Genomic DNA, 16,227 nt, shown 5'->3' with positions numbered 1-16,227 from the left:
GAATTATCTGATAAATGGAGTCACGTTTGCTTACAAGAACCAGTCCTGAATAACAGTATTAATAATTTTCTAGTTATCAGGTATTTACAAATACGCACCTGTAACTCTGATTTGCTATCTTCGCTACTTGTTATTATATAATTTTATTCTCCACGATTTTCTGAATTACAATCCTAGCAAATGAAAAAAAAGAGTATCTAATCCATCGTTATCGTCGTTAAGCTGTGCTGACGTGAGCTGCCCTATATTTCTTAATAGAGTTTAATAGAGTTTCCAATATCATAAGCTATTTTACGCTCCGATTAAGGATATCGTACCTATGAGACGGTACAGGAAATCCTTGGGCAGGACACAGAAGCGGCATATTGCCTTCCAAGCTCACGGAAAGTCCGTTTAGGTTGTCCATCGTAGGAAACTTTGGTCGTACACTCCCCACGGGTTCTGCATAACGAAAAGCCAGTAGAGCCGTGTACTTGCCAAGCCCCCTATTCGTACCGCCAATCATCGTTATTACGGCTACATTGCATCTTGCTCTAGTTAGTCCCTAGATTGTTGCATCGCGCATCGTGTTCTACCCAGCGTGACTCGACAACTTTGCCTTCGCGCTATTGCGTCGCTTATCGTGACGAACAAAGCGATTCGCTCATCGGCGTCATCCTGCCGATCAGTATAGTACTCGACGGCTATCAGTACCGAAAGTGATTTTGCACTCAACGTGCCGCGAACGTAACGCCATGAATAATAATTCGTTGGAGTGAATTAAACTCGTATGACTTTGAACCACCTGAACTGCACGTAAAGCAAGCCGTTGAGCGAAATAGTGATATCATGAATCATGATTATGAATATTGTAAAAAATAAAAGCCTTACATATGCTATTTTCATACGCAATTATTCCGATATAATGTAAAATTTTAAATTTTTATAAAAAAAATAGCAAGACAGAACATGCAGAAATCTTTCAGAGTTCTTAAAATAAGAAATGTGTGGCCACTGTCGCACTTAACGGCACGAATATCACTGATACTATAGAGACAAACAAAGACTCGATTGATTTCGCCTAATTTATAGCACAGAACGGAGCTCAGCTGCCACGTTGAGTGCCACGTCTACTGAACGTGCGCAATATCCACACGATGAAATTCTCGGCTGAAAAAACATGTTCCATAAACTTACCACGCGAGAGCGAAGGACAGAGCCCGGAGATCGCGGAAGGCGCCGCGAAGCGTCGAAAGAATTTCGCACAAATCATTTCTTTCTTTCTTTCATTTATCTCTCTTTGGACAATTGTTCTCTCGAAACCGATCATGCCAAGAGTCGAGTTTTGGGCGGGCGGTGGCGCGTGCCCGCAGGGGTACCCTGTCCCAGCATTCAGGCTTACCCGCGAGCTTGATCGCGTTAAATATTAAACATGCATATCATCTAAAATAAAAGGTTCGAAGGGGCTAATGTAAAAATATCAAGTAGCTTTTCTCAATAATTGATCTTTTTGACAAAAATTAAGAGAGTCGATCAAGCTCGTTGGCATAAACAACTACACGTTCATCGAACGTGATAATCTACCCGGAGAGATAATTGATTTTCAAACAACAAGAAATTTTCTTGTACAAATACAAATTAGCAGAGTTTAAATAGCAATTGCTTTGAATGTCAGTCTTGCGCTAGATTCTTCTATTATGAAAAATTAATTATCTCTCGGGTGATAGTTCCGAACCCAGATACCTCGCAAAGTAATGGATTATGACGAAAGCATTCAAAAATTGATGTTTCCAAATTTACTAAATAACAAGACATATAAACTAATATTTAGTATGAAATTTGTTACGACGTTGAATTCACATTAACGTTAAAATTGATCACTTAAATGAATTATCGCGCAATGTAATTTGCTAATTATTTACTTTTCATAATTTTGGTTATGTAAAATAAATACTGCGATTAATGATGTTGACTAAAATATTGATCCGCAAAATTGAAAATGTAAATTATTATGATGTATCCGGGTCCGAAACTAGAAATACGATTCTGATTTCGTTTGAAAAACAGACGTTGATTAATGAAGCTATACCCCTCCGCTTACATCGAAGGATGATCGAGATACGTTTCTAAAAAGAACAGTGCTAAATCAGAATCGTAATTTCCATATGAAAGAGAAACGAAACACTTTTGCGTTTTGACTCACCAGTAATGACGAGACGTCCCTTCGTAGCGGATAACCTAGTTTCACCTGTGAGTCTGTGCTTCGTGCGACATTGGTAAGTCTTGTATCCATCTTCGGGTCCGACGTCTCTGATGTGCAGTTCTCCAGATGGTAGTACCAAGTATTTTCCATCTGAATCCACCCAGAGTTACACAGATTAGTGATTGCACATTTGGTCTCATTCATATAATTTGTCAGGATAATCGATCAATTCATTATTACTTGTTTGACTTGATTCACGCGATCCAAATCACGTGATATCATTACCAGTTATTTAACTGATTAAATGATTAATTATTAGCACATATGTGTTATTAGTGCGAAGGAGAAATCGATTATCCCGACACAATCGCACGATACCTCGAACGACAGCAATGTAAAATTGCCAGACTTCGAGCATAATGCTGTTTGATTAATATACATGCGACATCTTCCGTGTACAAATTCGTCGAACTCTGAATTATCACGGACCCTTTGTCAATCTTCCGTCTCAATGTTCGGCGAATTCTTTACGAAATCAAAGCACGTTCGCCAAACAATGGGAAGCATGAGAATCTCGCGCGCACGTTGTCGCGCAGACGCATAGGAAAGCTATTATGCAGAATCACGTTTTCATCTTTTTGGAAGTGAAAACACATGACGCGCAACATTCCCATTGCTTGTTGGAGCATCCAGGAAATCTGTTTTTATTGCAACAAATGTAGAAGGAATATAACATTTATAACATTTATTATATAATACCATAGACATGGTAAATAAAGATATTCTCATTATTTCATTTATCAAAATTTTCAATGAATTAAATTAAATCTCTATGTACAATATAATATAAATTATTTTTACTTCAACAAACAAAATATAACAATTGCTTGTTAACCCGTTAAAGTTATTCTCCATGTGATTGAAATTGCAATTTCAGCGCCTCTAATGAATCGGATCGCTTTTGCGGCCGAGTCTCATCGGCAAACAAGAGTTCCTGGATAGGCGAACTAGTTGCATGCGATCACACACAAGCGGAAACCATAATCATTTAGCTACCGTCACACATAGAAAAGGACACAGGTGAGAAGAGACGGATAGGCCGATCGAGCGACCGGAGAAAAGTCGGTGGAAAAGAGGAAAGAGGTCTGGAACAGCGCGAGCAGCGGCAGTCAACGTCGTACAAAAATTTCCATATATTATCCCACATAAAATCTCACATTGCACGGTACGAGGGACATCCGATTACAAAGAAAAACGTATATCTTGCATTTTGCACGCGTGTCGTGATACAACATCGTGGTTCGATTGGTGCTTGGTCGATAGAGCGGAGGCCGATAGAACGATTTAAGCGACCTGGATTTGTATTCTTGGCATCTCGCAACTGAACTCGAGTCGGTGAAAAACTTCATTCTCTTTCCTCGCCATTCTCTTTTTCCCTATGTGTCTTCCATATGCTAAATTTTTGCATAAAGCCATCGTAATTACATTAATTTACAAACGGATCTCGTGACAGAAGCCAATGCGCTTTTATTTGTCACGGTCGAGCTGAGGTAATTTTTGCACGGACACGAAAGCAATCGCCATACGGAGTATCATTACCGGACGTTGATCGGACGACTCATGAGAGAATCCTTGAACCACATTGCGGTACACTAATAGCTTACCGAGCACCGTAATCCTGCATTTACCGAACACTCGGAACGCTTCAACAAAATAAAAAAAAAAAAATTTCTTTTCTTTCTTAGTAAAATACAAGATATGCAAGAAAGAAGAAAAAAGAAATGTAAGAAAAAATCGACCTTAATTTATCACAAAAATCTGTCCGTAAATTAGAAATATGCTGCAGAAATATTATAAGCATATAACTTCGATAATGAAATAATAAATAACAGATTCAGAGAAGCAGAACATAATTTTTATCATGTTTCATGGGATAATATTGCGCGAAATGCGCTGATTTCGAGGATCATGAGAGTCCTAAAAATGAAAGGTTCACGAGGCATTCGAGCAGAATGGAGGTGATATGAAATACTGCGCATCGTGTACCGTAATCGGCGCTAGGATATATATCAGTGGTCTCATCTTCGATCCAAGAGTCAACCTCGACGAATTCGGCGACGAAGCTCGGTATGTGACACTTGATAATTGCAGCGTTCCCCCGAAGGACATGTTCGTCCATCACGTTCACTGCATACCGCTGCCCGACAACTGCAACCAGACACCGGTTTCCGGCTTTACCATAAGACGCACATCTCCCACCTAGCAGAACGTGCCGATCGTTCGTCGATTTATCACGATTGTAAATGGAAATGAGAAATGAATTTAAATGCAGTTACAAAAATTTTTTATAACAATTATTAAAAATTTATGGAATTAATGAATGATTAATTAATGATTGAATATTCGTACGTGTATTTTTGTGATATTTGTAATTTTTTTTTATCATATTAGTTTACGTAAATTTTATGCCAAGTATATCTTGTTTCGGAAAACTTAATTCCTGTTCCAGTTTATTACCTAATTTTCCGGTATAATAAATTCATAAGCTGCGTAGGAAAAACTGATTAAAGGAGTATATATTACAGTATATTAAAAATTAAAGCCGGAAAGTATAACTTGATAGACAAAGTACATGCTTTAACGAGTCTAATTTGAATGTCTATGGCATAGACTGTGCAGTGCACAGTGCCGGAGATAAAACATTTCATATTACTCTACGCCAATTTATGCCAAGAAATAAAGTTTCAGTAATATGTTATTTAAAACTGACTTGCTTGAATTAATCGCAAAGATATTTTACTGTTATATTATCTTGTAAACTTTTTTCTGTTTTACGTTAAAAATAGATGTTCGACGAAACGATCCAGACACTATTCTCTTACATGATCTCATCACTAGGTTTTTCAAAGTCTCGATAAATTCTACTCAACGAGACGAGCGCGTATCATAATCAGAGATTCTATTCACGTCATCGTCATGTCTCTATATTAAAATAAACTTTACTGTCACGGCGGCTAAAGAATACGTTCCTGTATTCGTCAAAGAGAACTGGTCGCTCGACCGGTCTTGAAATAGGCACGATCAATATTCAACATTACGATTCGTTACATACATTCAATAAACAAGTAGCGCACAGGTGTGCATTGCAATGATATGCGCGCAAATGATATCTATTCGCATTGCGTGCACTTTTTACACGTTTTGCACGCTTGAACATGATGTGTAGCAAGGTGAAAATGTAGAAAGTACATGCGAGATATCGAATAACTCGATAATCGAGCCAGTTCTCGTGTATTGTGGTCCGCGCCTCTTCTAAACAGGACCTGTGTCCTTTCAGTTTGCAAGGTCGAATACGGTGTAGCGTGCATCCTATCACTTTTGACTACCGTATGATTGTCCGTCGGCGACGTAACTGCCGCCGTTGGAATCGATCCATCCCACCACGTCCACGTGGTCGGCCACGAACGAGGGAACTTGACACTTGAAAATGGCCGCGTTGCCGCGTATCGCGAACTGATCGTAAACCTGAACCTCAAAGTACTGGGCGACCACTGCAATGAAGCGGGAAAAAACAAAAGCTTGGCGTTTGTCCTAGCTGCGAGTGTCGGCGCGCCGGTGCGCTTTGATCGCGCTGATTAAAATTTCAATGAACCTGGACGTCGGCAAACTGACTGCTGCAGCCAGTTTCCAGTCGTGCTTCTATCGAACGCAGCACAAATTCCGATGCACATGGACATCGATCCGATTAATCCGACTTAATTTAATTGTAAATTACACTAGTGAGCAAACTCGCGCTTTCGTCATCTAATTTAACATCGATTTATCCGTGAATAATCGCTCGAGTCGCGCGTCAAAAAAAAATCGGTATGAAAAACCATCTAATAAATCATGTTTTGTAATAATAATTGAAATAATATTTCTCTCTCTCCCTCTCTCGTTAAAACAATCACAATCAAGCCTGAAAAATTATAACTCCTCAATTTCTTTTCTCATCTTGCAAATTTAATTTTTGAAAGATTAAATAATGCTGGTTTTCATATATGCTTCTAGTTTTGAACTATAGCGTCATTCCATAAAATGCGAAATACTAATGAAATGAGATATGTTCACGCAAAAACATCATTACAACAATGAAATTTAATACATTAGTTCCCGCCATTTGTCTGATTAATTAATATTGCAATGCCTTCGCAGGCGTCAATTGCCGCAGCCGTAAAGTAAATTCGATTTAGTCACAGAAATAACCCTTTAACAATCTTCTCTCTTCACCGAAAGTGGATCAAGCTTGGTCGCGCGAGCGTTAATTCGCTTCTCGGCCCGATTAATTCGACTTAATCTAATCTGGGGATCACGTCAAACGAGGCCACTGTCAGCCGCGTGCTCTGCTTCTATCCACCTTTGCCGATCGCCGAATCGGAAAGGACAAACTTTTCAGGCAAAACCCCGCGTTCCACTCCATCGACCCCCACCCTTCTTTCTGAGGATGCGCGTCCTGCCGAACAACGCAACCATGTGCATCGCATATGCACGAATGAGCCGTCTCTGCCCATCTGGGACGAGCAGGTCGTGCAAATTTAATTTGCAAAATGCTCCGTCAAAAATAAAATCTTGAAAAGCTTCAAGGACATAGAAAAATGTGTTGCAGAGAAAAGATTCCTCTGGAAAAGAGCTAATTTGCAAGTAAAATTGCTACAAGAACTAATTTATATTTACACAAAACGAAATTGTGTAGGAAAATTAAAATAATCGTTTAATTATTTCGTTTGAGGATTTCGTGCAACCGACACAACGCTAATTGTAAGTACCCTTCTCTTGCTGGCTATTCGTGTTATACATGGAACCATCGTCAGCCACCCATTCAATCACATCTACAAAATCCGCCACAAAGCTCGGCACGAGGCACTTCAGGGTTGCCGTATTTCCGCGTAAGACGAACTCATCGATGACCCTCGTCTCGTAGAATTGCTGGACCACTGCAACGCGCGATTCCCCAGAAGAAATTATAATGTACAACTGTTGTCATGCTGCATTTGTCTGCGCTACTCGAACTAAGAGACGATTAAAAGTATATCGTGTTTTCCACCGCTAAGACTGTCAACGCTTTTAGACTCGTTTTTAAAAGATCGACTTCTCAGACATTTATCTCCTAACAATTCATATAGACGTTTATCAGCGCACAATTCTTTCTCGTTTACATGATTATATCAGACTGGAGGAAATCCGAAAGTAAAAGTTCAACCGCGGGTTGCAGCCGACAGTTGTCGGAAAGCGGCGAACAAGAAGAAAGTGCGAGAATTCGTTTGAGGGAGGGAAATGAGAATGCGGGGAAAGAAGTGAATACAGAAGCTGTCTCGCGGACAACAACGTATACTACGTGGGCATCGACCGGCGTCATACCGTACTCCTCCTCTCCGGGCGTGTAAATCGTCCCGTCGTCGGCCACCCACTGATCCACGTAGACAAACTCAGACACGAAACTCGGTATTTTGCATTTCATGATCGCGCTGTTAGCCCGGATCACGTACTCGTTCTCGGCCTCGGTGACATAAAACTGCGAAACGACTGCCGGTGCGGGCAACGTGTTAACTCTCGTATGATGAAAAATAAACTGCTGCCGTTTCTTACGAGTTAGATAACTTGATTACGCTCCTAGTTGGTAAATTAATTTATATCACTTTATACAAAATAAAACGGTGAAAACGAATTAGACCGAACGGATCGGCGGATAATAAAATGTATCCTGCAAAATCTCATAAAAGGATTGTGAGAGAAGAAGTGGATATGTTATATTTCGGTTAGCAACGTTAGTAGACACAAGCGACGTATGCTTTCCACAGCAAATTTGCATAGGATTAGATTGCAAAGACAAAGTTGACAAATTTAATACAACAATCTCTATATAGAACTAACTTTTTCAAAAATCTAGAAAATTTAATGTAAATTTTCTTAACTTTCAAATTAACTTTTTTCATTCTTTTTAAGAGTTAAATTATGTATTAAAGCACCAAATCCTTGAACTATTTACTTCCGTCATCTTTTTTTGCTAAAGTGAATACTACGAAGAACTAATTTATAAAGAAACTAATACACGACATCCTAATCCGGATACAAATTTTCAGTGAAGTGTCTAAAATAATTGAAAACGGCCAAGGATATCTATAGTACCCTGCCCGAGCGCAGGATCCTCCTGAAGGTAGACCTCTCCATCTTCGCGAATCCACGCCTCGACAGTAACAAATTCTGCGATATAACTGGGGATGCTGCATTTTAAGATCGCACTGTTTCCTCTTATAACGTATTCGGTCAAGATCTCCGGATTGTAAGGTTGAGTGACGACTATATGGGAGGCACAGATTAAAATAAATGAATGTTCAATCAAAAGACTAAAGAATATCTCATATCTCATGTTGTTTAAAAATAGCCCGTATCGTGCATGTATGCAGAACAAAGAATATCCACTGTTCTTAATTTATCATATTATTTGAGGGTGGAAAAGATATTTGTGCCTTCCGCGAATGATTCATAAAGGAAGAAGATGTAATTTCGTCGCTCGCTTATAAACGAGTGCCGCGAGAAGATTCAATGTGTTTAAGGATATCACGACGTATGAATAAATTAAAAGCAAACATTTTTAGAAAAACCACAGAAGACGCTGTTTGCAATGCTCCATACTTTGATATCTTATAAATACTTCCGTTTACCTTTTATAAATGTGTACCTTTTTATATTGTGTTCAAAATAAGAACTTGAATAAAACGCGGTAATCTAAAATTAAACAACTTCAACAAAATGTTATTTTCTACCTTTCGTATTTTTTTACAAAGAATTGCAAAATATGCGTACTAAACTCTGACATTACGCCACAACGAAACAGCGAATTTTATTCCAGAACTTCTCTGCTCGGCTTCAGCCAAGCTCCCTGAAATGTTCCACGCTCGGCATGGATATGGGTATCGGCTTATTTTCTTAGGCCTGTCGTAATTCGCGGCGTGAGATCCACCGGATGGTTCATTAACCCTCACAAATGTATGTACTGCCGCCGCCGTTCAGCCGCCGTCAGACCAGATCGCGCGGCCGGCGGAAACGAATCGTTACCACGTGCCACTTTGAACTTTGACAAAGTTGGACGAGGGGACAGGGTGTCTGAGCAGCAGGGAGACAGGGTGATATGACCGGAAAGAGAATTTCCTCGCCCTACGTTCTCATCGTGTGTACTTATCGGCCGACGTGTTCATCATGGTCACCGTGCAAATTGCGCTACGTTTGCACAATTTGAATCAATCGAGGTGCACACAAACGATCTCACTTGACTTATACAAAGAGCAAATACCTAAAATTTCGTATATGTATATGCGGTATATATCTTCTTTCCAAATACATAAAACGGTTATCTTCATAAGTTTGGTTGAGATTGCGCGTCTTTCATGAAAACGTGCGTCTTTCGTGAAGTCTCGACATAAAAGAAGACCTTAAATATTATGAATACCATAAAAAGAGCTATCTTGAAAAGAAATAATTTTTTATTGAAGATGTATATACTATAGCCAATAACACTGCAAAAATCTCCAAATACTATTTCTGCTTTGTCTATAAAATTCTTACAAAATTGTACAATTTTATACTTTGTTCATATTATTTTTAGCAAAAATAATAATAGAATAATATCCTTTACTTTATAAAATTAATAAAAGTGAATCATTGTCTAAAATTAAAAAAATTAAAAAAAGCAAAATATAAGAAAAAAAATATAAAACGTTTTTTCCAGCATATCACCCTTTTTAAGAGCAAGTTATCTCTGGGAGGAGTAATAAAAGAGCACACTGAATGTACAGAAACACGTGTACATGTTATACCATAATCAGTAGATGGCTTGAAAGTCGAGCCGTCGCTCCCCACCCACGATTCAACCGAAACAAATTCGGCGACGAAGCTCGGTATAGTGCATTTCAGAATAGCCGCATTTCCACGTATCACGTATTCCGATACAACTTCCGCCTCGTAATACTGAGTCACGACTATGGAAGATAATGATGTATTATAATGGCGTATTGTACAACTATTTATATCGCGCATCGTATGCTTTATAACATCGTGTTACGTTGCTGCGTGTTTAATCGAGAAGAATCACTTTTCTCGATTCAAAACATTCTTCCGCAACATTCTTCAATTATTATGACGTGCAAGCCATTGTAGGCTCGTAAAACAGCGCCTTGTCATGCACGTTGATTTAATCATTTTAAAGACATAAAATGTATTTCTTTGGAGAAAATCAGGCGATCAAAGAGATTGCAACCAGTTGCAGCCTAATAGCTAACATTATACAATTTCATCCTATTCTCCAGTATATAATTACGTAAACTGGTTCTCAGATAATAAGTAGAGACCTCGCGATTCGGATTATCTAAGAAATTACAGCAGTTATATAGTCTGAAATACTGCATTAAACATCCTAACACGCGTAAACGTTCTAGCCATTTAAATACAGCGACACGAATTTAAATGTTTCAAAAAAAAATTTTTAAATTGTTTAGATTTATCTCTCAACAAAAATCCGTAAAATACACGATATGTGAAAGAAACATCGCGCAGAATACGACATTAACGACGTTGACTCATAATTCGCTGCCCACGCGCGTTCCGACTTCCTAAATTTCCTAACAGTTTAGATTTGTACCGTTGTCCTGGTCTGGATCGAAAGAGTTTCCCTGATCGTCTTGCCAGCCAACGACCTGAACAAATTCCGCGACGAAGCTCGGTATGCTGCATTTAAGAATGGCAGCGTTACCGCGTATTACGTACTCGTTGTTGACTTCGGATTGATAATATTGATGCACCACTGCAATAAACGAATACGTGCAAGCTCTTTGTTTTCAGCGTAACGGCGCCCACTTGTGCCACTTTAATTTCCAGTGACTGGAAATACATTTATCAAAATATTTTCACTCATTTTTGCCTTATGATTCATTGTTTGAAATTGCTCGGTCGAAATGCAATTTTGCAATGCGAGAATACATATTGATGAACGATTCGTTTGAATACACGATTTTTTTTATTTAAACCGAATAAAACCACGACATTAAACCGAATAAAAACGACGACGTTGACGGCAGCTTTAGGCGATATATTTCGCCACTTCTCTGCGAGCAGAATAATTCGCGTTGTTCCATCTTATGTTGCAATAGCCGACGAGCAGGTGTCACGATAGCAGACGATCGATTTACGTTCAACCCCGATATGTGCGTGTATATACGCATATGTACGTCTGGCTGATTGAAAAAATCAATACAACGCTTCAGATAAATTTTGAAGAATGTTTCTCACTTCAATAAAATTATGTTAAATTATATTTAATTGTGATCACGAAAAAAAAACAATTGCCTGATAATTGACGCGTTAAAATGTTTCACAGCTTTATAAGATATTGAATAATTAACGAAATTATACGTGACGCGTTGCGAAAAATTAATTCAAAACATCACAAAAATGCATCTATTATTACCTCAATTATCATGGTGATTAATTAATATTAATTTCCCGAATAGAAAAAAGAAATCAGACTAAAGGGAAATATTATTAAATAAACTGACACATTTAAAATACAAGCGGCGTGCCAGAAATGAATGCTGTACAACCGGATGGTTTAACTGGAAAGCAAGATAGCACATATCAGTCAAATATCCGATCGTTTCCGCTAACACGCTAGATATATTGAGCTGGGAATAACGTTTAACGAGACGAGTAACGACGCACACGTATATAAATGTATATACATGTTGGCCGTGGAAGTTGAAAGTGAGCGACCCATATACTTTCGCGTTGCACCGCTCCAAATGGATTTGCATTTCGCCACCGTGGCAATTGAGATCAATATACGAGAAGCGGCCGAGTCGCACGGATGGTGTTGGTTATTCAGCTGACCGACACGATGCATATGTGTCGGTCTGAATTGGAACTTATGAGGGAGCAATAATGACATTATTTCTTTTAATTATCTCTGTAAAGGGGTGAATAAATTTAAAAATTTTATCGATCAAATTTTGATGAGATTAAAAAGTACGAAAAAATTTAATTATATTTCTTTTGTACTTTTACACGATTTTTCGAAAGCACTTTTATGTATGTAATGACAATGTTAATGTTAAAATTAACTTTTATATTATTATTTTATATTATTGTATATTATTATAAGACTGCAGATCTTTTGAACAATTATAAAATTATAATGAGCAATAATCACGATTCAAGCTCAATATGACAAGGATCGCAAAGATGCAACGACGAAATTTTCTGCTCGCAAAGAAGTAAGGAGATCGATCGATTTTAGTTCATTGATTCAATGCTCTAACATAAGTAATACCAAAATCATCGCTGGGCACGAATTCTTCTCCCTGATCTGTGTGCCAGGACAGAACTTTGACAAAATCGGCGACGAAAGAAGGAACGACACACTTCAAAATGGCACTGTTCCCACGGATCGCATATTCCTTATTGACGTCGGTGTCATAATACTGCGCCACCACTATAATTTTGTACACATAAAGTAGCGTTCGCAGTGTATTGAGTTTCGTTTCGCTTCAGTCTCAATAGCTTCAAGAATCATCTCTCAAGTTTTTGAAATAAAAATAGTTCGCAGATATTTTTTTAAAACTAAATCCGTAATCAACATAAAAATATTCGAAAATTATCATACTTATAATTATATCGAATATCATAATTGCAAATATAATTTTAGTTAATAATTATTGTTACATATTTCTCTCAAAGATAATTTTAACAAAAAAAATTTACATGAATTAAATTGTATTTAATTGATGAAATAAGAATATCGGAAATTATATTGCGCTTTATAAAGCGATGTAACGTTAGGTCTAATGACGTCACTGCATGATTCAGAAGCGTATATTTTCAATCTCACAAGAAATATGATGACATCACGTAGAAATAAGATTACGATCGCGTAAAGAGTAATTTCCTGATAACTTGCGAGCAAATTGAGACTGGAAAGCGAATTGGATATACGTTCGCATAAACGGCGGCGGCAGAGATTGCAAACTATTTAAAGAAGCAACGATGTAGTTCTCCAATCGGATATTACATTGTTCGATTGACACCGATGTCTATTACCGAAATAAAATTCTTCCAAAATAAGAATAAATCGGAAGAAACGTACGAACGCATATGCTATGATTAGCAATGGCTGAAAAGAATATTCTTTAAATTTTCCTTATATGTTTAGCCATCTTATATTCAATTTGAATTATGACTTTGACTTTAAATGCTTATTAATTATTATTTGAATTAATGAAAAAATTGTACAAAGTTTTTAGTAAATATGTATATCTATGTAAAAACAATATTCAATTTAATATAACATTTCATAAAAAGAGTTTTTTTACATTATTTATATTTACTCGTTTCTAAGAGTTTAAAAAAAGTAATGAATGGAATTATTAAAAAGGCAATTTTATTTTATTTTTTGCATAGAATATTCCCAGAATCACCGACCTTAATTTTATATAATAACGATTTTTTTTTACCAAAAAAAATCAATTTTATAAATTCAGATTGACTTTATTTCTTCATAATTTTAATTGCAAGTTTAATTTCTTACCAAACACATTTACTTTACAACAATATTAAATATATAGAAAGTTAAAATGTTTTCAGAGATTAATTCCCAGATTCGTCAGAGATTTCATTAAAATAAAAAGGTGTTTCCGGGACATCCTCTATAAAATACTGTAGATGGCTAAACGATAAATGCTTAATGGACAAAATAAAGATTGACACTTACCAGCTCTCACGTTGACATCACGGCTGTGAACCGAACCCGCAGGGGAACGTGCCAAACAGCTGTAGACCTGAGCATGAACTTCCTGACGATAATCCTCGGCGCGGAAAGGAGGGAACACCAAATTTCCGTTCGGCAGAACCTGCGGCAGAGAGCAATAACCGTATGTAGAAATTAAACTAAATTCGCATAATAATCATACGCAATTACACAGGCTTGGAAAGAGTTAATGCGTCCTTCACGATTGTGTGAATGAATGTAGGAAGACATGGGTGTATTTAACGATTCCATTCAGATATTACGGAAAGGCAATTGATTTGATGATATTAGAACATTTATATGTGTTGGCTATTTAAAATTATAATTTATCATCCCACACATGGAAGAAAGAATTTATTTTTAATCAGTAAAAAGCTTGCTCGTTGCATTGAGAACATGAATAAAGATTAATGTATATTATGTAGCTTTAAAGTGCTCAATAAAATCGACCGTGGGTGGATGTTTTTGGTTATACTATTATATGTAAATAAGAGTGAAACAAAGAAATCATATTAAAGTTTAAACACCTGTCTCAGTCCGGGAACATCTCCTACGGCGGTTCCGTCGGCTCGCACCCAAATGATATCCGGTTGAGGATTTCCTCTCGCCTGGCATTCAACCACAGCTCCAGTTCCATTTGAGAAATCAACTCGGTTCGGAGGTTCCTTGACAAACACCGGTCCCATAGATTCATCTTCAGCCAAAACAACTGCAAACAAAATGCAAAGATTTCTCATATGAGTGCTTGTATATTGCAACTTATTTTAAGAGTAACATATACAATTCTGAAACATTATGAATTTTAATATCAATTCTAACAAGATTTCTGTATTTATGTATATCTCTTTCGAGATAATAACTTATTTGCGATTGATTTCAAAATAACATGCCACGACTTTCGATCTATCTTGTATAGATATAATTAGTTTTAATCCAAAAGCGGCAGAGTTTTAATCAGGAAAAATAAATGTTTTGTATAGAGAACGAAATGTGAGGGACACTTAACGGCTTACGGGAACATTAGCACGAAGTCAATTAATTTAAAGTGCCACGAGCGATGAGACCTTTTGTCTCGTGTCTTCGAGTTTCGCTTATCATTCGTTTCAACCAGGATATGCGACACCCACATTCAATTGGCGCGTTGCCAATTGCAGCAAACAACAGGTTGTCGAGTCTGTTATTGAATAATATGCGATCAGCGTCACGTGACCATAAGGGAGACAATGCGTGATTCCTTTTCCGTCGGGGAGAGTCGCGTTCTTCGTTCTACCGGTATTATTGATAGATAGCAAGAAAATTATTTTCCTCAATAATAAATCGCCCATTGATTGCAAATTAATTGCAAATGCAAATCAAACATTCTATATTTCATAAAAAACAAGAACAAAAATATTAAGTACTATGTTAAGCATGTTAAATATTACGTTATGCTTCCCAGGAAAACTGTACGATTATTTGTAATGTGGTATAAATACACAAAAATAGCGGTGCATAATTATACTTTATAATTTTGTGAGGTAAGAAAATATTAAGCATTTTCGTTTATCTGTCAAAATAAATAAAGCTTTATAGCTAAAGGACGACGCAAATGCTTATTAACACAAATCGCTGCAAAGAGAGTCTAAAATTTACATAGGAGTCTACCGTGCCACTTTCTTCGCACGTAACCACCTACTGATTCACCCACGACGACGGCTGTAGCGCAGCGAGAACAAATAAAGCTGGCGTAGTATAAAATCAAGTCACGAAGAACCGGTTGGCGAAGCGTGCGCCGTTGAAGCGAACAGCAGAGTACGCATGCAGGTATAAAGGACAGGTGTTCCGAATTTTTGTGGACGCTATTACTCGAATTTCAGTTTGCATTTCGTTTATCTTTGTTTTACACTTTTCTTGCAATCCATTTCATTCTCATTCCAATAATTGTAGCACAAACTTTTCTCGGGCAAAATTAAAAATTACCCGCGAAAATTCTATTCTATATATTTTTGACAAACAATCTCTCTCTTTTTTTCTCTCTCTTTAAATTTCGCAGTGTTCAGCTGTCGACGCTTAAAAATTATAATGGCGTCAAGCAGCAAAAAGGATAAAAGGATTAAATTAATACATGGGTGCTATAATGATTAACTGAGTGCATGCAAGCTTCAAGGATGATTACACATACATATATGTCTAAGGGTTGCGTTATTTATGTGTTTTGTGGCACGTGCACGGTAAT

General features: G+C 37.4%; 1 protein-coding gene across 16 annotated transcripts in view; it reads right to left on the bottom strand.

The window, feature by feature from the left end:
* Dscam1 (Down syndrome cell adhesion molecule 1) overlaps positions 1-16,227 on the bottom strand; it is a 71,111-nt gene that overhangs the window by 48,945 nt on the left and 5,939 nt on the right. For 5 of the 16 annotated variants that reach the window (XM_067358949.1, XM_067358952.1, XM_067358951.1 and 2 more), the window contains exons 4-7: positions 14,540-14,721; positions 13,977-14,115; positions 8,348-8,518; positions 2,183-2,332 (exon numbers count right to left, since the gene is read on the bottom strand). In XM_067358949.1, coding sequence (XP_067215050.1) covers positions 2,183-2,332; positions 8,348-8,518; positions 13,977-14,115; positions 14,540-14,721 — 642 coding nt within the window. Of the gene's footprint in view, positions 1-317; positions 870-2,182; positions 2,333-7,579; positions 7,745-8,347; positions 8,519-10,035; positions 10,198-12,539; positions 12,702-13,976; positions 14,116-14,539; positions 14,722-16,227 lie in introns of those variants that run through there. The other 11 variants (XM_067358956.1, XM_067358958.1, XM_067358957.1 and 8 more) reach the window with 4 other exon arrangements.

Source organism: Linepithema humile, chromosome 7 (genome assembly GCF_040581485.1).
Source record: "Linepithema humile isolate Giens D197 chromosome 7, Lhum_UNIL_v1.0, whole genome shotgun sequence".
In the NCBI taxonomy this organism is placed as follows: Eukaryota; Metazoa; Arthropoda; class Insecta; order Hymenoptera; family Formicidae; genus Linepithema; species Linepithema humile.
Note: the sequence above shows the minus strand (reverse complement) of the source record. Positions and strands in the feature narration are given on the sequence as shown.